Here is a 19,815-nt window from a genome sequence, read left to right as displayed (position 1 = left end):
CCCACAGGAACATTTAGTTATCGGTATCAAGGAGTACCGTAATACATTTTTTAGGTGAAGCCCTACATCAGGAGTAGCCAACATGTTGCCATCCAGATGTTGTGAACTGCAACAGATTATGTGGCCAGCACCACCTTGGCTACCCCTGCTATACAGCAAAATATACAAAAACTGAATGGTGTTCAGCTCTTATAAAAATCATTTTTCATTCTTTATCTGTGATTTAATTTGGGGAATGACAAAAACACCCCTGAAGAAATCCGTGAAGAAAAGAAAGGAAGACAAATCTCTATAGAGCGCTGGTGAACCCAATCTATACCAACCAGACATGGTCAGTCTGGGAAGAGAAGACTGGCTCCTCCCCCTGGAAAGGAGGTGAAAGACTGGACCCTGCCTATCACCACCAGTAGGAGGTGTCATCCCTGTCAAAGGAATGTCCTCCATCAGGATCCAGTGAATATCAGGTCTCATTTTTTAAAAAAGAAAATGAGCTACGCAGACCCTAACCCTTAGGGTGCAGTGATATTTACAATTGTAAGTCACCACATTTTATAGAGTAAGCAATAAAACTATAAATAATGATGATAATATGAGATCAACGCTTGATGAAGTCAGAGGATGGGGCTAAATAGTGTTTTCCAGTAGCAGCAGCACTCAAGCGGCCGCCATTTTAAGCAACCGCTCTCCGGAGCCCTTTCGCGCGCTGCTCATCATCCCTCCGCTGCCACCACCGCTAGCCCCTGCTGCTCGCAAGACACAGGTAAGTAGCCACCGGGGCTTGTGGTGCTCTTACATCATTTTTTTCCTCCAAATATAGTCCAGCCCCCCACAAGGTCTGAGAGATAGTGGACCGGCCACCTGCTGAAAAAGTTTGCTGACCCCTGGTCTATACGCATGGAAATGTATCTTACATGCATGTTAAAGAAATAATCACTCCAGTAATCTTTACTGGAGACAACCACATGCCACAGAATATTGCAAGGGACACAATTACTTTAGAAATGCAGTAATGTCCTCTTATGGGAATGAGCAAGAACCAACACAATTTACTGCAATTAAAGTCTTATTAACACAAAATGGCAGACAAGAGTGAACGGCTTTGCAACTTTAAGTGTTAGTACACAAATAAAAGTAACAAGACAGTCAGGTGTAACAACATAGAAAAACATATATTGTCTGGACCATAAACCTAAACTATTAGGCAAGCTGATTGCCTTTTATGGATTGAAGGTAGGAAAACCAGGAAAAATGCAGTGAAGGCCTAAACACACCAGGAGGAAAAGCTATTTAGAGAAAGAGAGATTTGGGGAAATGAGGGTGATGGAAGTAGGAAGTAAGAGTGAGGTGCTAATAATTATTAGACCTGGGTAAAGATAAGCTGTCTCCTGAGTTTCACCATGACTTGCAGGGGTACGGTAGCCCCTGGGTCCAGGACGTCTTGCAAAAACTAAGCACAAATTCTTTGATGGCTAGTCTAACCAGATGTCACTGACAGCAACGTGTGAGTTGTCAGTAAACAACCAGAAAAATAATTCAGGTGGCTGAAGGTAGGCTAACCTTTGTAGGCCACCCTTGAGCTAAGTCAATTCACCACTCTGGGTTCCTCATAATCCTTAATTATTTAAAAATAAAATGCTTTCTTTTCAGATAATACTGCCTTGTGCTTCTCATAAGGGTCCTGACTAATTGGATAGAAAAACAACAAGCACAAACAGGTAAATGGCCCATGAAACTGCTGCTTTTTTGGTCTCTTGTTCGTTGCAGTTATTGTGGCCCTGGCTCTTACAGGCCTTTCCTGTTAACAACTGGAAGTTGCAAGGAGGTTACCCCCACTTCCAGTCAGCCAATCACATTAAAAAAAAAATATTGACCCTGCCTCCATAGCACCTTAACTCTTTTGTGTGTGCTCCACTCCTCACTGACATTGTATTTCTCAATTATATCTACTTCCCAATATTTTAGTGAAAATAAAGAGGCACAGCATGTAAATGCCTTCAGTTAAAAGATACTGGAATCATACTCACCCGTTCTTGTCCTGCTGTATCCCAGATCAGAAATTTATGAAGTTCATTCCCACAAGGCACAGTTTTAGTCATGAAAGAAGCACTAAAAGGTTGTAAGAAAAAGCAGTACAATAAGATATAAGCTTCTTATATTAACAACAAATTATTTCTTAATACCTGGCCACTGTTAATACCTGGGCAGGTATGTACATATACTACAGATGAAAAACACTGCCGCTAGATAATAAAAGTACCAGTGATGTTCAATCAAAGATTTACAGAAGTTGCTATATGAATGTTGCTAGTTTGAACTATATCCATGTAGCTTTTTCTCTGAATAAATGAAATTATGAACATATGACTTTCCAGTTCAATGAGAAAAAATTGTATTGTTCCAGTAAAAGTTGGCAAATTATTTACAGTTAAGTATCTCGTATCTCTTTGAATTATGGTGCTGGAGGAGACTCTTGAGAGTCCCATGGACCTATCCATTCTTAAGGAAATCAGCCCTGAGTGCTCACTGGAACACAGATCCTGAAGCTGAGGCTCCAACTTTGGCCACCTCATGAGAAGAGAAGACTCCCTCGAAAAGACCCTGATGATGGGAAAGATTGAGGGCACAAGGAGAAGGGGACGACAGAGGACGAGATGGTTGGACAGTGTTCTCGAAGCTACTAACATGAGTTTGACCAAACTGCGGGAGGCAGTGGAAGACAGGAGTGCCTGGCGTGCTCTGGTCCATGGGGTCACGAAGAGTTGGACATGATGAAACAACAACAACATCTCTTATGCTGCTGCTCATCTGAGTAGTGCAAGGGGTATTACTATACCAATGTGATTTTTTTCTGCCAGCATAGCACTATGCTATGTTGGCACAGAGGGACTTGGGCAATGATAGAATAATTCCTGGCAGGCATGACACAAGGATAAAATCGTTCTTTAAGCCTCCAAAGTTTTCTTTTTAGCACAAGTTGGCAGATTTGTCTCTAGACATAAACATGCATGCATTAAATTCAAATCATATATTGCATAGTTGGTAATCTTTGAAGTTTTGGAAAAATTAATGAAGATGAATTACATGCACTTACACTGTGCTATCCTGTCTTGTTAAAAGCCAAGGCGATGTGATGAATTATAAAATCTTTGGAAGCAGATACACGCCTAGGAACTGTCAGCAAGTAAATTTTAAATATCATAATTTGGGTTCCGATGTTCCTCATGTAGATGCTATTAAAACCAAAGCTTAATATACAAACCTAAATAAAAGAGCTATTTAATAGCATGTTGTGAGAGAGGTCAAAAACAGCAATCACTTATACGGGCCTTAAGCACTAATTTTTTCAAAAAAGTTTTTGGGGAGTTTTTACATCTACCCAAATGGCTCAGAGCCATAGGCTTTCCACAAATCAGTTATATTCCAAGAGCTCTTATTACTTTATTTAATAAAATAGTTGCTGGGCCAAAGCCTGCCTGAAAACCATAGCTATATAAAAGAGAGCCAATGTGTCACAGTTGTTAAGAGTGCCAGACCAGGGTTCAAATCCCCACTCAGCCATGAAACTCACAGGGTCCCTCTGGCAAGTTACTCACTTTCAGCCTAATCTACTGTATCTCACAGGATTGTTGTGAGGATAAAATGGGAAGGAAGAGTACCATATATCCCTCCTGAGGATACAAGGAAATGCAGTCTTTATGCACACAGATGCTCTGGTTATTTCACATGTTCCCAGAACTGTAACTTGACTTATACTAAGTCCTGCCAAAGCATTTACTGACAATGGCTATGTTCCAACACAAATGAGCAGTAAATAACAAAATAAAGAGACAAAAATACACATCTATTCAGTAAAGTAATTGTAATAAAATAGAGGTTTGAGAGAAGCTAGAAACAATATATTAATACTTTGATCTAATTGACTGCTAATTAATGTTTATACATCAAAACTCAATATAAAATAACTAAAAAACCCATAATTCCATCCTCTAGAACAGTGTTTCCCAACCACTGTTCCGCGGCACACTAGTGTGCCGCGAGATGTTGCCTGGTGTGCCGCGGGAAAAATTAAAAAATTCGAAAGATAGCTTCATATCTGGAGAGGCGGCCTTCAGGCGAGTTTTAATTTTAATTTTCCTTCTCCCACTTAATGCCCCACGCTCACCCGAGCAGCTTGCAGTCCTCGGTAACCACGGCGACCCGAGGGAGGGGAGGGAACAGGGAAGTCGAGGGCGGCGGCGAGCCGCGATGACGTCAGTGGGCCGCGCCGCCTCGCCCTGGCACGGTGTGAGAGCCCCGGCTAGTGGCGCAAGCTTCGGAATAAGTGGGATCCGTGTGCGCGAGACCGAGATCGCAGGTAAGGAGCTCAGCCCTGGGCAGGAGGAAGCGGGGCCGCGCGTGCGGGCCACATCCCCACAGAGAGCGAGCCTCCCCCGGCCCACCACTCCGGGCAGGTCCACTCGCATGAGGGGGCGGCGATGGCGACGGCCGGCAGCTTGCCTGCAATGCCATCCCTCGAGCAGGCGAGGAGCCCGGAGGCTACCAGATGCGAGTCCTCTTTCCCACCCTGCTCGGGAGTCCAGAGCACTTGGTCGCATTCAGGATCTAGAGTGGGGAAGCGGGGCTTGTGTCTGGGCTGGACACATTGGGCTGCCTGTGCCGCTCGACCTGCGGGGAGAAATCAGGGTGGGAGTCACGACCGTGAGGCAGGGCTGCCAAGTGTGGCAGAAGAGGACACGGCTGTCGCACCTGTCCTTAGGTAGGAGCTTCTTCCGTGTCGACCTGCTGCCCTAAAGTCTTGGCTTTTTGGCGGTTGGCACAGAAGAAAGGCAAGGGGGAGGGGAAAAATTGAAACTTACACTTTCGTGTGTCCCTCCCGGCGTGACGCTGCGCGCTGACGTCACGGGGCTGTAATGGTGGTGTGCCTCGAGATTTTTTTCATGAAACAAGTGTGCCTTTGCCCAAAAAAGGTTGGGAAACACTGCTCTAGAAGCTAGACTAAAAAAAAACAACCACCTAGTTGCATAACAAATAACCGTTCAAGGTACATAATGGATAATAGTGTGGAACTGGCATTACCTAAAGAGAAAGTTAATAGGCTTACTCAATTAATAGCTCTCTACATTATACAACACTTTGAAAGAATGAACAAAACCACTATTGTGTTGAGTAGTGAGCTTTCCCATAAACTTGAAATATAAATGGATTATATCAATTCTGTTTATTTACTAAACTGAAACTGTAGTAACATATTATATATGTATGAATGAATGAATGAATGTATGTATAGTACTTACCCAATAGTGGGGCTAATATTGTGGTCAAAATGATCCTGAACAAATCGACAAACTATACTAGATTTGCCAACTCCAGTATCCTGAAAATTAAGAAAGGAAGAATCAATTCAACATTACACTGAAATAAGGTGTGGGTTAAAAAGAACAATTGTCTAGTCTGAGGAATGTTTACTTAACCACCTAATGGTCCATAATAAGTTTTTCCTCGGTACATGCCACTTATACTGCAGTGTAGAAATCAATAAAGTCCTGAGGCAGCTGTGATTTAAAACCATTCAGGCAGATTCTAGTCAGTAACTGTGTCAGAATAGCGATATTGCTATTACGAAAAATTTACCTCGCCTACTGATTTCATTTGAGATGTTGCAATTCCAGGATTAAAATAAAAAAATTCCTTCCAGTAGCACCTTAAAGACCAACTAAGTTAGTTCTTGGTATGAGCTTTCGTGTGCAAGCACACTTCTTCAGATACACTGCACACGAAAGCTCATACCAAGAACTAACTTAGTTGGTCTTTAAGGTGCTACTGGAAGGAATTTTTTTGTTTTGACTATGGCAGACCAACACGGCTACCTATCTGTAACTGAATTCCAGGATTGTGAAGTTTTTTTTAAGATTAGAAATTATTTGTAGTCAACTTCAGGCAATACCATTGTTATTCCTGATTTGAAGTGAATGTTTGAAAACATAAACTGCATTTCCCCTTCTGTGGTTAAATGGTTTCCTGTTCAGCTTTTAAAATCTAATTTGTTCCAAACACCCCAAACCACCTCCGGTTCATACACATCTTGGTAAATATCATGGTAGTTTAGCAGCTCACAAATTAAAAGACCCTGGTTTTGCAAATACCTACCATGTATAAGCTGATTTAATGTTCTCATAGTCTATTGTTCATTGATCCTATTGGAATTAATTGCGATAAAGTGTATGGAATGTGCCCTTAATTAATTTGACCCACTGTTTCTGTGATAAGACTTCTGCAGCTATGTTCTAATGCATGTTTTGTTTTTAGTTGGGGAAGCTTAATGATTCATTTTAACTTCCTTTCCCCCAACCACCTCAAGTAAGATAAAAATATTCAAGGAGGGTATGAAGCCTGGGTGGGGGAGGGTGTGGTTGGTGTCCTGACCCTCCTCAGCCAAGGAAGAAACATGCCTGATACAGTGGTACCTCAGGTTAAGTACTTAATTCGTTCCGGAGGTCCGTTCTTAACCTGAAACTGTTCTTAACCTGAAGCACCACTTTAGCTAATGGGGTCTCCTGCTGCTGCCGCGCTGCCGGAGCACAATTTCTGTTCTTATCCTGAAGCAAAGTTCTTAACCTGAAGTACTATTTCTGGGTTAGCGGAGTGTGTAACCTGAAGCGTATGTAACCCAAGGTACCACTGTAGTTAACTCTTTATGAATTCATCTATGTCTCCTGGTCCTCCTGATCCGCTCCAGCCTCTGAAGTTCCCTTGAGAATAGTGTGAGCAAGGGGGGAAAAACCTACCACTAATCATCATATCAGAAGTCAGGAAACAATATTGCCTAAAGCCAAGAAGGCAAGTGGCTTCCCGGCTCCCCCCCCCCCCCACTGCAGCAGCCGTAGCCCCTACTCCATATGCATATGTCCGACTTGCTTGCTCCTGGTGTTTTTATTTATTCAAAATCCTGGCCCCCGTTTCTTAAAAGATGTCCGGCTTTCAGTATGATTTTCCACTCATTTTGTACTCACTGTCTTGGCTACAGTAGCACATTGTGAACTGCACAGACTGATTTGTGGGTCTCAATGGACAGCTGGGGCTGGAGAAGGTGACTTTTGCTCATTCCCTGCTAATTACATGCTTGAATGGGGACACCACTCCTCACTTATGGGGATGGGGGAAGGAGGACAATACATTTTAAACAAGAACTTACGTTACTGAGTGGCCAGATCAATATAATAAAATAAATTTAAAACAGAGAAATTGCTAGAGGGAAAGCACAATTTGGATGTGCTCATTAGAAGTCATAATATAGGTTAATCTTTCCTCTAATAGTCCCCTTATCAAAATAGGTTTGTTTGCACGTGGCTTGGTTTGTGTAAGCATTTTCTTACTGCAAGGAGGTAAAATGTTTAATATCTAATCCTAAAAAACATTACTAAGAAGTAGGTCTAATAAAAACACACACATCCAAGTAAGCAAAGGGTGGAAAATGTAAGAGTAATTTGAGCTGTAAAGCTGTGGAAAACATAATTTGTGTATGCTTTTTTGACATGTTTCCATGCACATGAATGAACCGTGTTGCCTCAGTGCAGTCTCTCATCTTGCCACAAGAGGAAGACCTAGCCAGCATTTGTTACACCATATGTTCAGATAACACACGTGAGTTATTAAACAACACTAATAAGTACCTAAATCCTTTTCATTTAAGAGCAACATCATGTTAATATGCATATAAAGAAGTAGCCTTCAGTACAGTATTGAACTGCCATAATTTCACACATACACCCTACCTAAGGCTGCAGCATAAAGCTTGTAACCCTACTCTTAAAGTGCTCACACCATCCAACATCTATCTCTATTTCAGTACAAAATAAAACATATAATAATGTGTCCCTTTACACGATATAGTTTAAAGTAGGAGTTCTTAAACTGTGGTCTGTGGACTAATGTTGTCCCATGAAATCCACTCAAGTGATCTGTGGTAAAATTGCAAGGTGCCAACAATATCTTTACAGTGGTACCTCAGGTTAAGTACTTAATTCGTTCCGGAGGTCCGTACTTAACCTGAAACTGTTCTTAACCTGAAGCACCATTTTAGCTAATGGAGCCTCCCGCTGCTGCTGCGCCGCCGGAGCACGATTTCTGTTCTCATCCTGAAGCAAAGTTCTTAACCTAAAGCACTATTTCTGGGTTAGTGGAGTCTGTAACCTGAAGCGTATGTAACCTGAAGCATATGTAACCTGAGGTACCACTGTACACTCAGCCCTGCACTTTGCATGTTTTTCTTCTGACAGCAATGGAGACTGAGGCTGTGTCGATCAGGCCAGATTATCAAACAAGCTTAAAAGACCCTACTATGGGATCTATATTTTCATAATATGACACTGGTTTTGATAATGATGGAGAAGTAAAACCAATGCAAGTTTACCAAGATCCCCAGCGGTTTTCAAGTGGTCTGTGGGGGAAATGGTTTGAGAACTGCTGGTCTAAAGGACTATATTCAACCACTGCAACTCTCTGGCTAGCCTGATGGAAAGGAAACTATAAAAATATATCTATTTATAGTAAAGCAAACACAAAAGTCAGTTTTAAACGACTGCATGGAAAAAAATGGCATTTTCTTACTGTTATGCAATATTAAAATTGCTTGTGTGATTTAAAGATTTTGTAAGCATTCTGTTTCTTATTTACATAAAGATTGGCAACATAGACAGACAAAACAGTAGTAAGCAAGCATGGTATTTTAAGTTTCAGGGGTGTTTATTAAATACACTGTCAGATTTCCAATTCCATAACTTCAACCAGATGCTACTAAAGAACAAAGCTGTGTTACAACTTGGCATATTATCTTATATGTTAAATTTCCGTTTGCACAAACTATAACTACTATGATATTATTGTAGTAATTTTTATTGGGGATATCCTTTATTCAGCACTTTGAGATGTAAAATTGCTTCAAGATGCTTTATAGGAAGCAATTTATAAATGAAATACTTAAATCATATTTTTGCCTGTTATTTTTATTATTTGTTTAAATGTGGAAAAAATAATTTTCCATACACAAAGTTGGCTGAACTTAAGATTTTGATTTTAAACATATCCTATGGAGGATTACCTCCCTTTATCCTATCCCGCTTGCTAGGGTTGCCATGTGTCCTATTTTTCCAGGACACACCCTCTTTTTAAGGGGTAAAATCTGAGACAAATTGCATTTATTTGCTTTGAATAGCTGTCATAGCATCCAATTTTTTGCTCTTCAAAATATGGCAACCCTAACACCTCCACCAACCACACAGAATCTTACCAATCAGCCCTAAAAGAGGTCAGAGAAAGAGATGGCTGTGGGATGTGGTGAACATAGTTACTATCTGTGTGCAGATGGGTAAATGTGGATAAATATGATCAATTATTTGTAAATTTAGGGAGCAACTTCTGAGGTAGAGGAAAATGCCTGGGAGAAATTATTTCCTGAAATTCAGTACAAGAGGAAGTTTTCCTCCCTTACTGCTGTTTCCCCAGCTCATCAGACAGTGACAGCTTTGCAACTTTTTCCATGTCTTACTAGTGCAGTCATGTTTCTAAAACCACATTTCAAAGATCTGCTCTGCTGCTTGGAGAGTATTTGAACCTGGCTGTCAATGAATACAAGTTGTATAATACTTTTGGGAGTGTTCTGAAGATTCTGGCTACACTTTTTGGAATCTTTTTTTTTCCATTCAAGGGCTATTCCAAGGTGGCTCATATTGAAAAGAAAATCCAGTCCAGTTCCGTTCCGTTCAAAACAACTTGGTTTTATTTTCTTGTGCTAAATGTTGAATCTTTTTCACGCTTCCCACAGGACTCCACATATGACTTGAGGGTGATGTGGTCAACCCACAGCCTGTGTAGTCCATAATCAACCAAGTGCAGATAATGAAAATACAAACAGTTGGCAAAATATACATAGTGAAAAGCAAGCCTTGGTTTTTAAACTGTTGCCCATAGAGAAAAGTGCAAAACTATAGACTATCCATGTCTTAATGTCTCATCTGGAAAATAAGAACAGCCTATGTCTTTAGGGGCAGCAAGTGTATATCAGGAGTTCCAGCATGATTTCCAGTTCTTTGCTTCCACAACGATGCAAGTGAAAGTGTTTCTAAGTAATCCTCCCCACAACAACGATATTACTTGAATAAAGACACCACCTCTCTCTGGCACCCATAACACTTCCCCCTTCCCCAAATCCCTACATTTGGAGCTGAAAGCAATATATGTACCTCCATAACTGCATCTGGTTGAAGCTATTCATTAACACACTTCATTGAGCTAGATTCAACTAACTAATTCAACCAGATTCAATGAAACAATTGTGCTAGCAGAAGCCAGCACAAATCCCACTATTGCAACTGGGGCTTCCATCCTCCCCCCTGCTCCCCACTAAATCAGCTCTGGGAGTCAGGAGAACCCTAAGAAAAGCACACAGTGAGTGGGGAGGGGGCAGGTTATCGTACTCTGTTGGGCAAGCAGACGTTTGTGCTGACAGAACTATTCTAATAGTGCAATGTTTAATTCCACCCATTAATTTTATTGTCTATTTCGAAACAATAATCAACTCTGAAGAGTCTCTCTGCCACCGATTCTCAGTCCCTCGCTGCAGAAAAGTATGCCTCGCTGGCTGTGGAGAGAAGGAGGAAGAGGAGTGGCCGCCATTGGCCAATGTAATGCGGATGTGCGACGTCACATGCAGATGCTTGCACAGTGTGTGTGACATCACATTCACTACATGCAGGCATGTGTGTGTGACGTCACATGTCTGTGGGCAGAAACTCACAAGCCTGAGGGAAAGATGGCAATCCTGTGACATACAAAGAGTTCAGTGGATTTATCTAATGAATCTGAAGACCCTTTGCAATGGATGACAAAAGACCATGAAGTTGCTCCAAAGTCCCAAACTTTATATCAGAAAATATGCTATAATTTTAAAAATTTGCCATTGTAACATGACTAAAGCATGATTTTTCTTTATTACAAATTCATTACCACCCAGAGGTTATCCTGTACACAGGCATTTTTACAAAGGTGGTACCTACTGAACTGAAAAGAAATCCAAAGTATGTTCATGGACCACGAATTCCCCCTCTTGTAGTGGTTCTTGTTAGTGCTGAGTAACTCACTATTTCACACTCTTTCGGCCTGGCATACAGCCCTCCCCCACCATCACTTGCCAGTGCAGACTGACTAAACCAACCCATTAAAAAAAATTCCAACCTAAATAAGCCTATTATCAGGAAGTTGTAATATGGGTTACACTTGCATATGACAACATTCTCATGAACTTATGAGATGAGACAGTACAGGCTGTTTAATACATATTTTAATTATAACCTAGGTGTTATCAAATTCTTTACATTTTCTCTTGCCTGCTTAATCCCACACAGATAAGAGGCAGGAATTGTCTATTATATGCCTATACAATCTGTTTACATGATATATATTTTAAAGGTTCTACTTGTGTTGCAAATGTTCTTGTAAGAAAGAATGCCCAAGGTTACAAATATATTACACAAGCATAGTTGTATATTTGACTTCTGCAAATGAAAAAAAAATCTAACTTTGGTAGTTAGTACAAATTAAAAACTAAGGTCAGCCACAGACTCCCAATGACACCACAACATCCTGTTCTTTTGCTGAAGAGTTAAAAAAAAAAAAGGCTTGCAACAAATTTTTATTGTACCTACAATTTATGCCTTTAAAAAAACAAAACCAAACCACACATTCTGCTTGTGGCTATGTTCTTTTTGTTCTATGTTCCCTTCTAAGTGATTTCGGTGAAATGAGGCAACCAGGATGCTCCCACCTTTCAGTGATTTTAGCCAATGAGTGAATTGGGAGCTGTGGCTGACAAGTGAGTTGTGCGGACACCAAGCAAAAGGGATTCATGGGATCCCAGAAGAGCTGCTGCTTTCATTTTCCCTTTAGTGTACTTTTCCTGCTTCTTTCTCATTTTCTAGTCCTTGGAATCTCTGCAGTTTGCCTTTATCCCCCCCCCCCCAACAACTGTGGTTAGGTACTTTCTAGAAGTTGTTTTTTGCAAATATGATTACACAGTAAGTACAGTGGTACCTCGGGTTACAGACGCTTCAGGTTACAGACTCCACTAACCCAGAAATAGTACTTCGAGTTAAGAACTTTGCTTCAGGATGAGAACAGAAACTGTGTGGCTGTGGTGCAGCAGCACTGGGAGGCCCCATTAGCTAAAGTGGTGCTTCAGGTTAAGAACAGTTTCAGGTTAAGAACGGACCTCCGGAAAGAATTAAGTTCTTAACCTGAGGTACCACTGTATGTTTAAGCATCCCCCCTGCAACGGCCAAGGCAAATTATGAAAACTTTGCAGAGTCATGTCTGCTGCTGAAGAAGAGTCAAAGGCTAAACACTCATTAAGAATTCACCATTACATTATTATGCAGTACGATGGTACACATGTCTACTTAGAAGTTTGTCACTTTGTGCTTCATAGTGGTTACTCGCAGGAAAGTGGGTACAGGACTACATCCCAGGCCTTGGTATACAGTTGGCCTTAGGAGAAAGCACATTTCTTGTGCCTTTAACAGAGCTGTGGAAGGTAGAACTACAAGTTAAGCTTTTTTCTAATACAGAAATATAATTATGGGGAAAGCTTCACCTGCTCACATACTTTCTGTCAAATACTTTGTGTGTATGGCCATTAAATTATTTTTAGACCCTCTACTACATCTTCAGAAGAGGACACAAATTTGCGTGTTCAGAACCAGAGACCTCCCTCCTAAATAAAGACACATTTGACTCAAATTTTAGTTTTGGTTTTTGGCAGAATTTAGGCCACAACTTTATTCATTACAGAAAAGTGAGTGGTTGCAAAGGCTCTGGTTTGACTAGCTCACTACACCCTTGTAGGTAGCGCTGACCCAGAGCTCTATCATAGGTCAGCCAAGGGTGAACACCTGAGGAAGGTGAAAAGCCTGGGAGCAGACTCTATTCACTCCCCAGATGCTCCCCTGGACTCAGGCACGGGCTCAACCCCTTTTCGGGGGCTGGCCAAACCAAGTTGAGTCCCTGGATTCCTTTAACAGAATACTCTTCACATAGGGATGGCGGACCGTTCTCCCATCCCTATCATATGAACCAGTGCCTATGCACAACCTTACAAGTTGTGACGCATTGCTGCGCGGCAGGCGAAACCCAAATGACAATAGCCAATCAGCCAAGTGGGAAAATTCCTGCCGTACCTGTCCCAAAGACAGACGACACACGACGGCATAGCAAGGTCAATCGCAAAAGGCCCTAAAAATAGGGAGAGGTGGGCAGGAGGTCCCGCCGGGTGCGGGAGGCTTGGGGCGGCAGCGGACTGCTTGCCGGCATGCAGAAGCTTGGGGCGTGCTGAGCTCAGCACGCCCCAAGCTTCTAGGTGCGCGCAAGCAGTCCGCTGCCGCCCCAAGCCTTGCGCACCCGGCGGGACCTCCTGCCGGGTGCGGGAGGCTTGGGGCGGCAGCGGACTGCTTGCCGGCATGCAGAAGCTTGGGGCGTGCTGAGCTCAGCACGCCCCAAGCTTCTAGGTGCGCGCAAGCAGTCCGCTGCCGCCCCAAGCCTTGCGCACCCGGCGGGACCTCCTGCCGGGTGCGGGAGGCTTGGGGCGGCAGCGGACTGCTTGCCGGCATGCAGAAGCTTGGGGCGTGCTGAGCTCAGCACGCCCCAAGCTTCTAGGTGCGCGCAAGCAGTCCGCTGCCGCCCCAAGCCTTGCGCACCCAGCGGGACCTCCTGCCGGGTGCGGGAGGCTTGGGGCGGCAGCGGACTGCTTGCCGGCATGCAGAAGCTTGGGGCGTGCTGAGCTCAGCACGCCCCAAGCTTCTAGGTGCGCGCAAGCAGTCCGCTGCCGCCCCAAGCCTTGCGCACCCGGCGGGACCTCCTGCCGGGTGCGGGAGGCTTGGGGCGGCAGCGGACTGCTTGCCGGCATGCAGAAGCTTGGGGCGTGCTGAGCTCAGCACGCCCCAAGCTTCTAGGTGCGCGCAAGCAGTCCGCTGCCGCCCCAAGCCTTGCGCACCCGGCGGGACCTCCTGCCGGGTGCGGGAGGCTTGGGGCGGCAGCGGACTGCTTGCCGGCATGCAGAAGCTTGGGGCGTGCTGAGCTCAGCACGCCCCAAGCTTCTAGGTGCGCGCAAGCAGTCCGCTGCCGCCCCAAGCCTTGCGCACCCAGCGGGACCTCCTGCCGGGTGCGGGAGGCTTGGGGCGGCAGCGGACTGCTTGCCGGCACGCAGAAGCTTGGGGCGCGCTGACCTCAGCTTGCCCCAAGCTTCTGTATTAGCGCAGCGCACCTGGGGGGGAAATAATTTTTTTTTCCTTTATTTCCCCCCCTAAAATCTAGGTGCGTCTTATGGGCCGGTGCGTCTTATGGGGCGAAAAATACGGTATATCATCACTTGCATTTGCTCCTCTCCTCATCTAAATCCATATGTACTGTACTCCACCCAAAACAGAATACAGTCAGATTGGATTCCTTCAATTCCCTCTCAAGGTCCATGTTTTTTGGTGTACAGTATATGCATTTCCACATAACACATTTAAGTGCATACATAAACTACATCTTTTCAGTAACATGCTACTAAATAAACATGTTAATGGAAACAGGTCTTCTAATAGGGTTCCCATATTTGAAGCAGTGAAAATGTGAGACAGAAGCCTTTTTTGGCCAAAGTTTATGAGCTTTTTTAGGTTTGCCCAAAGCTGTTGAGCGTTTGGGGGCAACCCTCCCCCCAAAAAACCAATTTTTGTGCTATTTTTATGGGAATTCGTAAAAAATGACACTGTCAATATGGGCTGCCATACATCTGGATTTTCCTGGACATTTTGCCTATTTCCGCTGACTACTGACTGCAGCATTTTGGATATGTCCGGATATGTCCGGGAAATTCCATGAACACAGTCCAAGCCACAGACTTCAGCATGGTAAGTATGGTTGCCCAGATTTTATAAAGCCTTATGCATCTTTGATCACATTTTGCAGTCAAAGGGGAAGAAGGTCTGAACAGTGAAGATACTGTTATTTATACAGCAACACTTATAAAAATATAAATGAAATTTTACTGTTATAAGCACTGACCTGCCTTGTTCTAATAATCTGTATCTGACACAGGGCGGCTTGCTCTGCTACAGGAAGGATATTGCACTCTTGGAAAAACTGACCATCAAGCCTTTATGAAAGGTGATGTAAGTAAATCACGATCAAAGCTGATGCTTTTGTAAGATATTGCATTCAAGGTCACAAAGCCTCCTCCCAATGACTAGTAGTCTTGGCTGGTGTAACCGAAACTCTTCATGTCCTCTTTTTTCCTGTGTTTCTCTCTGACATTTGTTTACAAGCTGGAGAGTTGTGCAAGCCTAGTACATGCAGTACATCCACAGAGTCTTATTTAAAAGGCCTCTTGTAAATCTAACTTTAGCATTCACAGATTTCACAAGACAATGAGCTTTTCAAAATACTGACTCTAAAGGTACAATCCCATGCACTCGTGTGAGTTAGGCCCTATTGAATTAAGAGAGGCTAACAGCACAATCCTATACATGTCTACTCTACTGAAAGGTACAACTGAATTCAACGTTACTTATTCCCAAATAGGTGGGTATAGGACTGTAATTTAATTGGCTACGTGTTTTGCTTGCTCAAGAAAAAAACCATGCCACATTTTCTAGAATAAAAGTTCAGTAATCATGCTGGAGAGAGCTAACCTAAAAAAATGAAAGGTCATATACCATAAGATAAACCATGCAAAACTTTATATGAGCTATTAAATGTACAGAAGCATGTACAGATCATAAAGGTATGTTGCACTTTGACTTCCCTAGGAATACACAGCGGAAAATGCTCACAACAAACTTTTAAAAGTTTTTATTACTAAAACTGAGGTATATGCAGTTTTTAATAGTTTTGTTTAACATTTATAAAAAGTCTGTATATTGCAGTTTAATTTATGTTACTTATGACAAAAGGAAATGCAAAGAAGCTGCAAATATAAGTACTTCTCTTTTTCTTTAGATGCTGTAACACAGCTGGTTTGGATAGCAAATGGAAATAAGTTAAGCAGAATGAAACTTCTGCAATTAGTTCATTAGGTCACATACTGTACATCTTTTCCATCATTCCAGCGAAATCAGTGAAATAGGGTGGTACACAGAAAATACTTGTTTAAAGGTTTTAGAAAGAAGGACAAGAACATGTTGATTGAACTACGTAACGTCCTAGTAGAAAAGCACCTCTGCACTATAGCTGCCACCCATTCTGCTGCAGCATGGGTGATTATATCCTGCGTAGGTGGCCATTGTACTCAAGGTTTAAAGCAGGAGAAGGATTCTAGACCAAAACCTAGGCATAATATACAGCACAGCAAAATAAAGACTCCCCCGAGTGATTTGCACAACCTACTGTGGATCCATAGGACAATCATAGGCCAGCTTTCTGTAAAATAAGTTCTGTGGCGCTTACTCTCATGTACGTCTGCAAGAGAACAAGCCTTCGTGCTGGTAATGTCAACAGTTTATCTCCAAGAGTTTTGACCTAAATAATCTATGCAATGGGCTATGTAGCTGGCATTGTTTGGCACGTATTAATTTATTTACATTTATATCCCACTTTTCTTCCATCATGGAACACAATGTGGCATATGTAAGGTGGCTCCCAGGTGTTCTTTCATCCCAGAACTGACCAGACCCAGCCCAGGTTAGCTTCAGCAAAGTAATAGTCCTATGTGCCTTCAGATCATATCTCCACACACTGGAGTAGTTTTTTATTTAATCCATTCTAAGTGGCTCTTTACTTTTTTGGCAAATACTCTATTGCTGATTTTTAAACTTTCTTCTTCCTTATTTGTTGTACACACAATGCCATTCTCTTAAAACTAATACTAGGTTTATTTGTTTTGCCCAAATAAAAGGGAGGCAAGTCTATGTAGTTAGTATAAGCCAAACATGGCTGTGCAAAACAGTGTGTCATTCCAACAAAAGGTTTGTCAAGAACACTGAAAGCAAAAAGAGAAACAACTCCCTGGAAACCGGTCTGTGTTTGCCCGCCAAGTTTCAGCTGAGAGGAACTTAGCACAACTGATGCAAACTCTTCTAAAGACACAGTCAGGCACAGAAAGACAAAATTTTAGCTGAGCTGTGTCTGATGTTTAACTGCTTTGCATGCGGGCAGTTTACTGTCCAACTACTGCCAAAATCAGTTGAAGTATGTAGCAATCCCTTTCCTCTCTCCAGCACGAAACGTTACTTGCTAAAGATAAACCACAAAAGACCATGTTTGGATAAAACATATTTTAGCTTGTGGAAGAAAGTTTAAGAGAGGGAGGAGGGATGGGCAAAATCCTTCTGTAGTTCAGCATATGAGAAGCACCAGTATTTTTTTTAAGCCACCTTTCCCCCACCTCAAAAGAAACAATGGACTAATTCGTATGGAGATGGTGAATCTGGGCCTGGACCACTGCAGGTGGGGGCTGGTATGAGGGGGAGAGTAAAGCTCTCCAGTTAGAAAACTGGACGTCAGGGGAATGGATTCTAGGACGATCATTTTCTATCTGCATATATCTACAAACACAGGCTCGCCATCTCAGTGAGAACTATATCTCCCAGATGATATAAGACTCCATTTCCACCTGGTGGAACGAAGTGAGGTAGAGCAGGAATGGATTAAGCAGGGAAAGATCCCGGGCGCGATGGCGGAGGGTGAGGGGATGTCTGCCTAACATCCCTATCTAGCACAACTGCCAAACTTCCCAGAAAGCAACTCGAGGAAGCGAGAGCCAAACAAGCCTTCGCAGAGCAAATGAACATCTGGCCAAGTGGGGGCCGAAGGGAAGACAAAGGAAGCTCTTCTGCAAAGACCACGAAACTTTCCAAGGTGCCTCGGGGCAGGCATCCTTCTCGCTCTCGTTCCTCAGTTTGCGCGTTGTTGTTTTATCCCCACGACACGGCTTGAGAACCCAGCGCCTCCTCCCCGCCATCTCTCCTTCAGCCCACACCCCAGCCCACTCCGCCTCTTGGTCGCTACTCACTCCAAGCAGACACACTTTCAGCTCTCGTATCGCCATCATCTGCTTGGGGCTAGGCGGCTTCGCATCCTTCGGAGGAGCCAATCTCCCTCGCGCTACCCACTTGCACCGAGCAAGGAAAGCAGCTGCGGCTATTTCTGGGCAGCCCCAGCCCTCAGCCGCCACCGGTCACATGAGCGCAGCCCCGGAGGCTCCAGCTCCTCCTCGCGTCTTTTTGGTGCTTTCCTCACCCAAACCCAACACGTACAAAATATCTGCGCTTCAGCATATTTCAGGAGACGCGGTTTCCATTCTTGGGTCTGTGCTGCTGCTGTTGCTGCTGCTGCATTTCCAGACAGGCAAGTTAAAGAGACAAACTCTTCTGCGGCTCACAATAGCAATCTGGAGTTCCCGCCCATTTTTCTCCTCGCACATTCTTCTGGGGAAATTGTTCGATATCCAAAAGGAACAGCAAGAGGCAATGCTCCAAAGGAAGGGGAGGGGGAGGAGGAGGAGGAGGAGGTGAACATAATCTTTTGGGGGAAACGTTTCAAGTAAAAAAATAAAAAATAAAATCTTAATTCCAAAAAAGTACAACTAAAAGGGCTTGACACATTCAATAAATGCTCATTTATCAGAATTCCACTCAGTCGTGCGTGGGTTAACAAACTTGAAAAGTAATCTGTTTTTAAAAGCTTCGCTCCCCAAAAAAAGTGTAACCAGAAATGTCATTGATATATCACTCATGATATAACAGGATTTATTCACAGAAGAAACTGAAAATAATATCTTAGTTAGTCAGGACACTCTAACTGAGCAAGACCTGTCAAGCCCTACTGATTAACTGACATAATATTATAATCTGCGCCATAGCCAGGAATGATAATAATAATAATCAATTTCTGCACTGGTAAACTAAAAAGGGAAACTGGATTCTTTGATGTGTACAAGTACTTATTTGCATAATATAGTCTACCACCCCTAGAGATGTCATTAGAAACCTAGCCCTGCCTCAAAGGAATGAGCAATGATTATGGGAAAAAATTCTATGCATACCAGATCTTTCCAGAATCACAGAGCGCTTTCAGACTTGCTATTTTGCCTGTGGGATTTAATCACATATAGCAAATCCAGGTTGTGCAATTAAAATGGATTTGGCTCTTACACAACAAACTCACTTAAGAAAACAAAAACAAAATAGACTTTGCAGTAAGAAAAGTGACATAAAAATGCATCGTGACTTGTCATAATATAACTTCTACACAAACAGATTAATAAACAACATGCATCCTATAATCCATACACACACTGTGTGCAAACAAATCAAGATGAATGCGCAATAAAAAGGTTGTCAGGAAGTGTCTACAGACAGAAATTCAGCCTAAATACAGTTGTTGTTTTTCAGTCCATATTCAGGTAGGTATCTATTAGTACTGTATATATCACATAGTAATTTTAGTGTAGTAGCCTGGAGGGCGAGGAAGGCTTTAGATGGGCAAAGAGTCAGCCCTAGTATTTTACCACTGTAAAATTATGGTTATGTTGTCCAGAATTTCATACCAGAAAAAAACTTGCCAGCCCAAGTGAGGACTCCTTGCAATAAAATGCATTGATTGACATAGCCTGTAACTTTCTGTCACAGAAGTGAATTGGCTTAAAGTAAAGCCAAAATGGTAAAGACAGTGCTTTATATCATGGATTTCAATGGGATCCGCTGAGTTCCGTGCGATAAAGCAAACAGGCTGCAAATGGGACGAACAGAAAACACCCCATAATATGCATGCAATGACCTAAAAGGCCAC

At 42.8% G+C, this 19,815-nt stretch overlaps 1 protein-coding gene across 2 annotated transcripts in view; it reads right to left on the bottom strand.

Annotated features, from left to right (window-relative positions):
- The window catches only part of RAB31 (RAB31, member RAS oncogene family), a 42,613-nt gene extending 23,407 nt beyond the window's left edge, over positions 1–19,206 (bottom strand). The window contains exons 1-3 of one of the 2 annotated variants that reach the window (XM_083518848.1): positions 18,038–19,206; positions 5,295–5,374; positions 2,025–2,106 (exon numbers count right to left, since the gene is read on the bottom strand). In XM_083518848.1, coding sequence (XP_083374974.1) covers positions 2,025–2,106; positions 5,295–5,374; positions 18,038–18,076 — 201 coding nt within the window. In that variant the 5' untranslated portion in view covers positions 18,077–19,206. The remainder of the gene's footprint in view (positions 1–2,024; positions 2,107–5,294; positions 5,375–18,037) is intronic. The other variant, XM_083518849.1, reaches the window with a different exon arrangement.
- Positions 19,207–19,815: the final 609 nt, after the last annotated feature.

This window comes from Podarcis liolepis (genome assembly GCF_965112155.1).
Source record: "Podarcis liolepis genome assembly, chromosome: 8".
NCBI lineage: Eukaryota > Metazoa > Chordata > Lepidosauria > Squamata > Lacertidae > Podarcis > Podarcis liolepis.
This window is presented reverse-complemented; position numbering and strand designations above follow the sequence as displayed.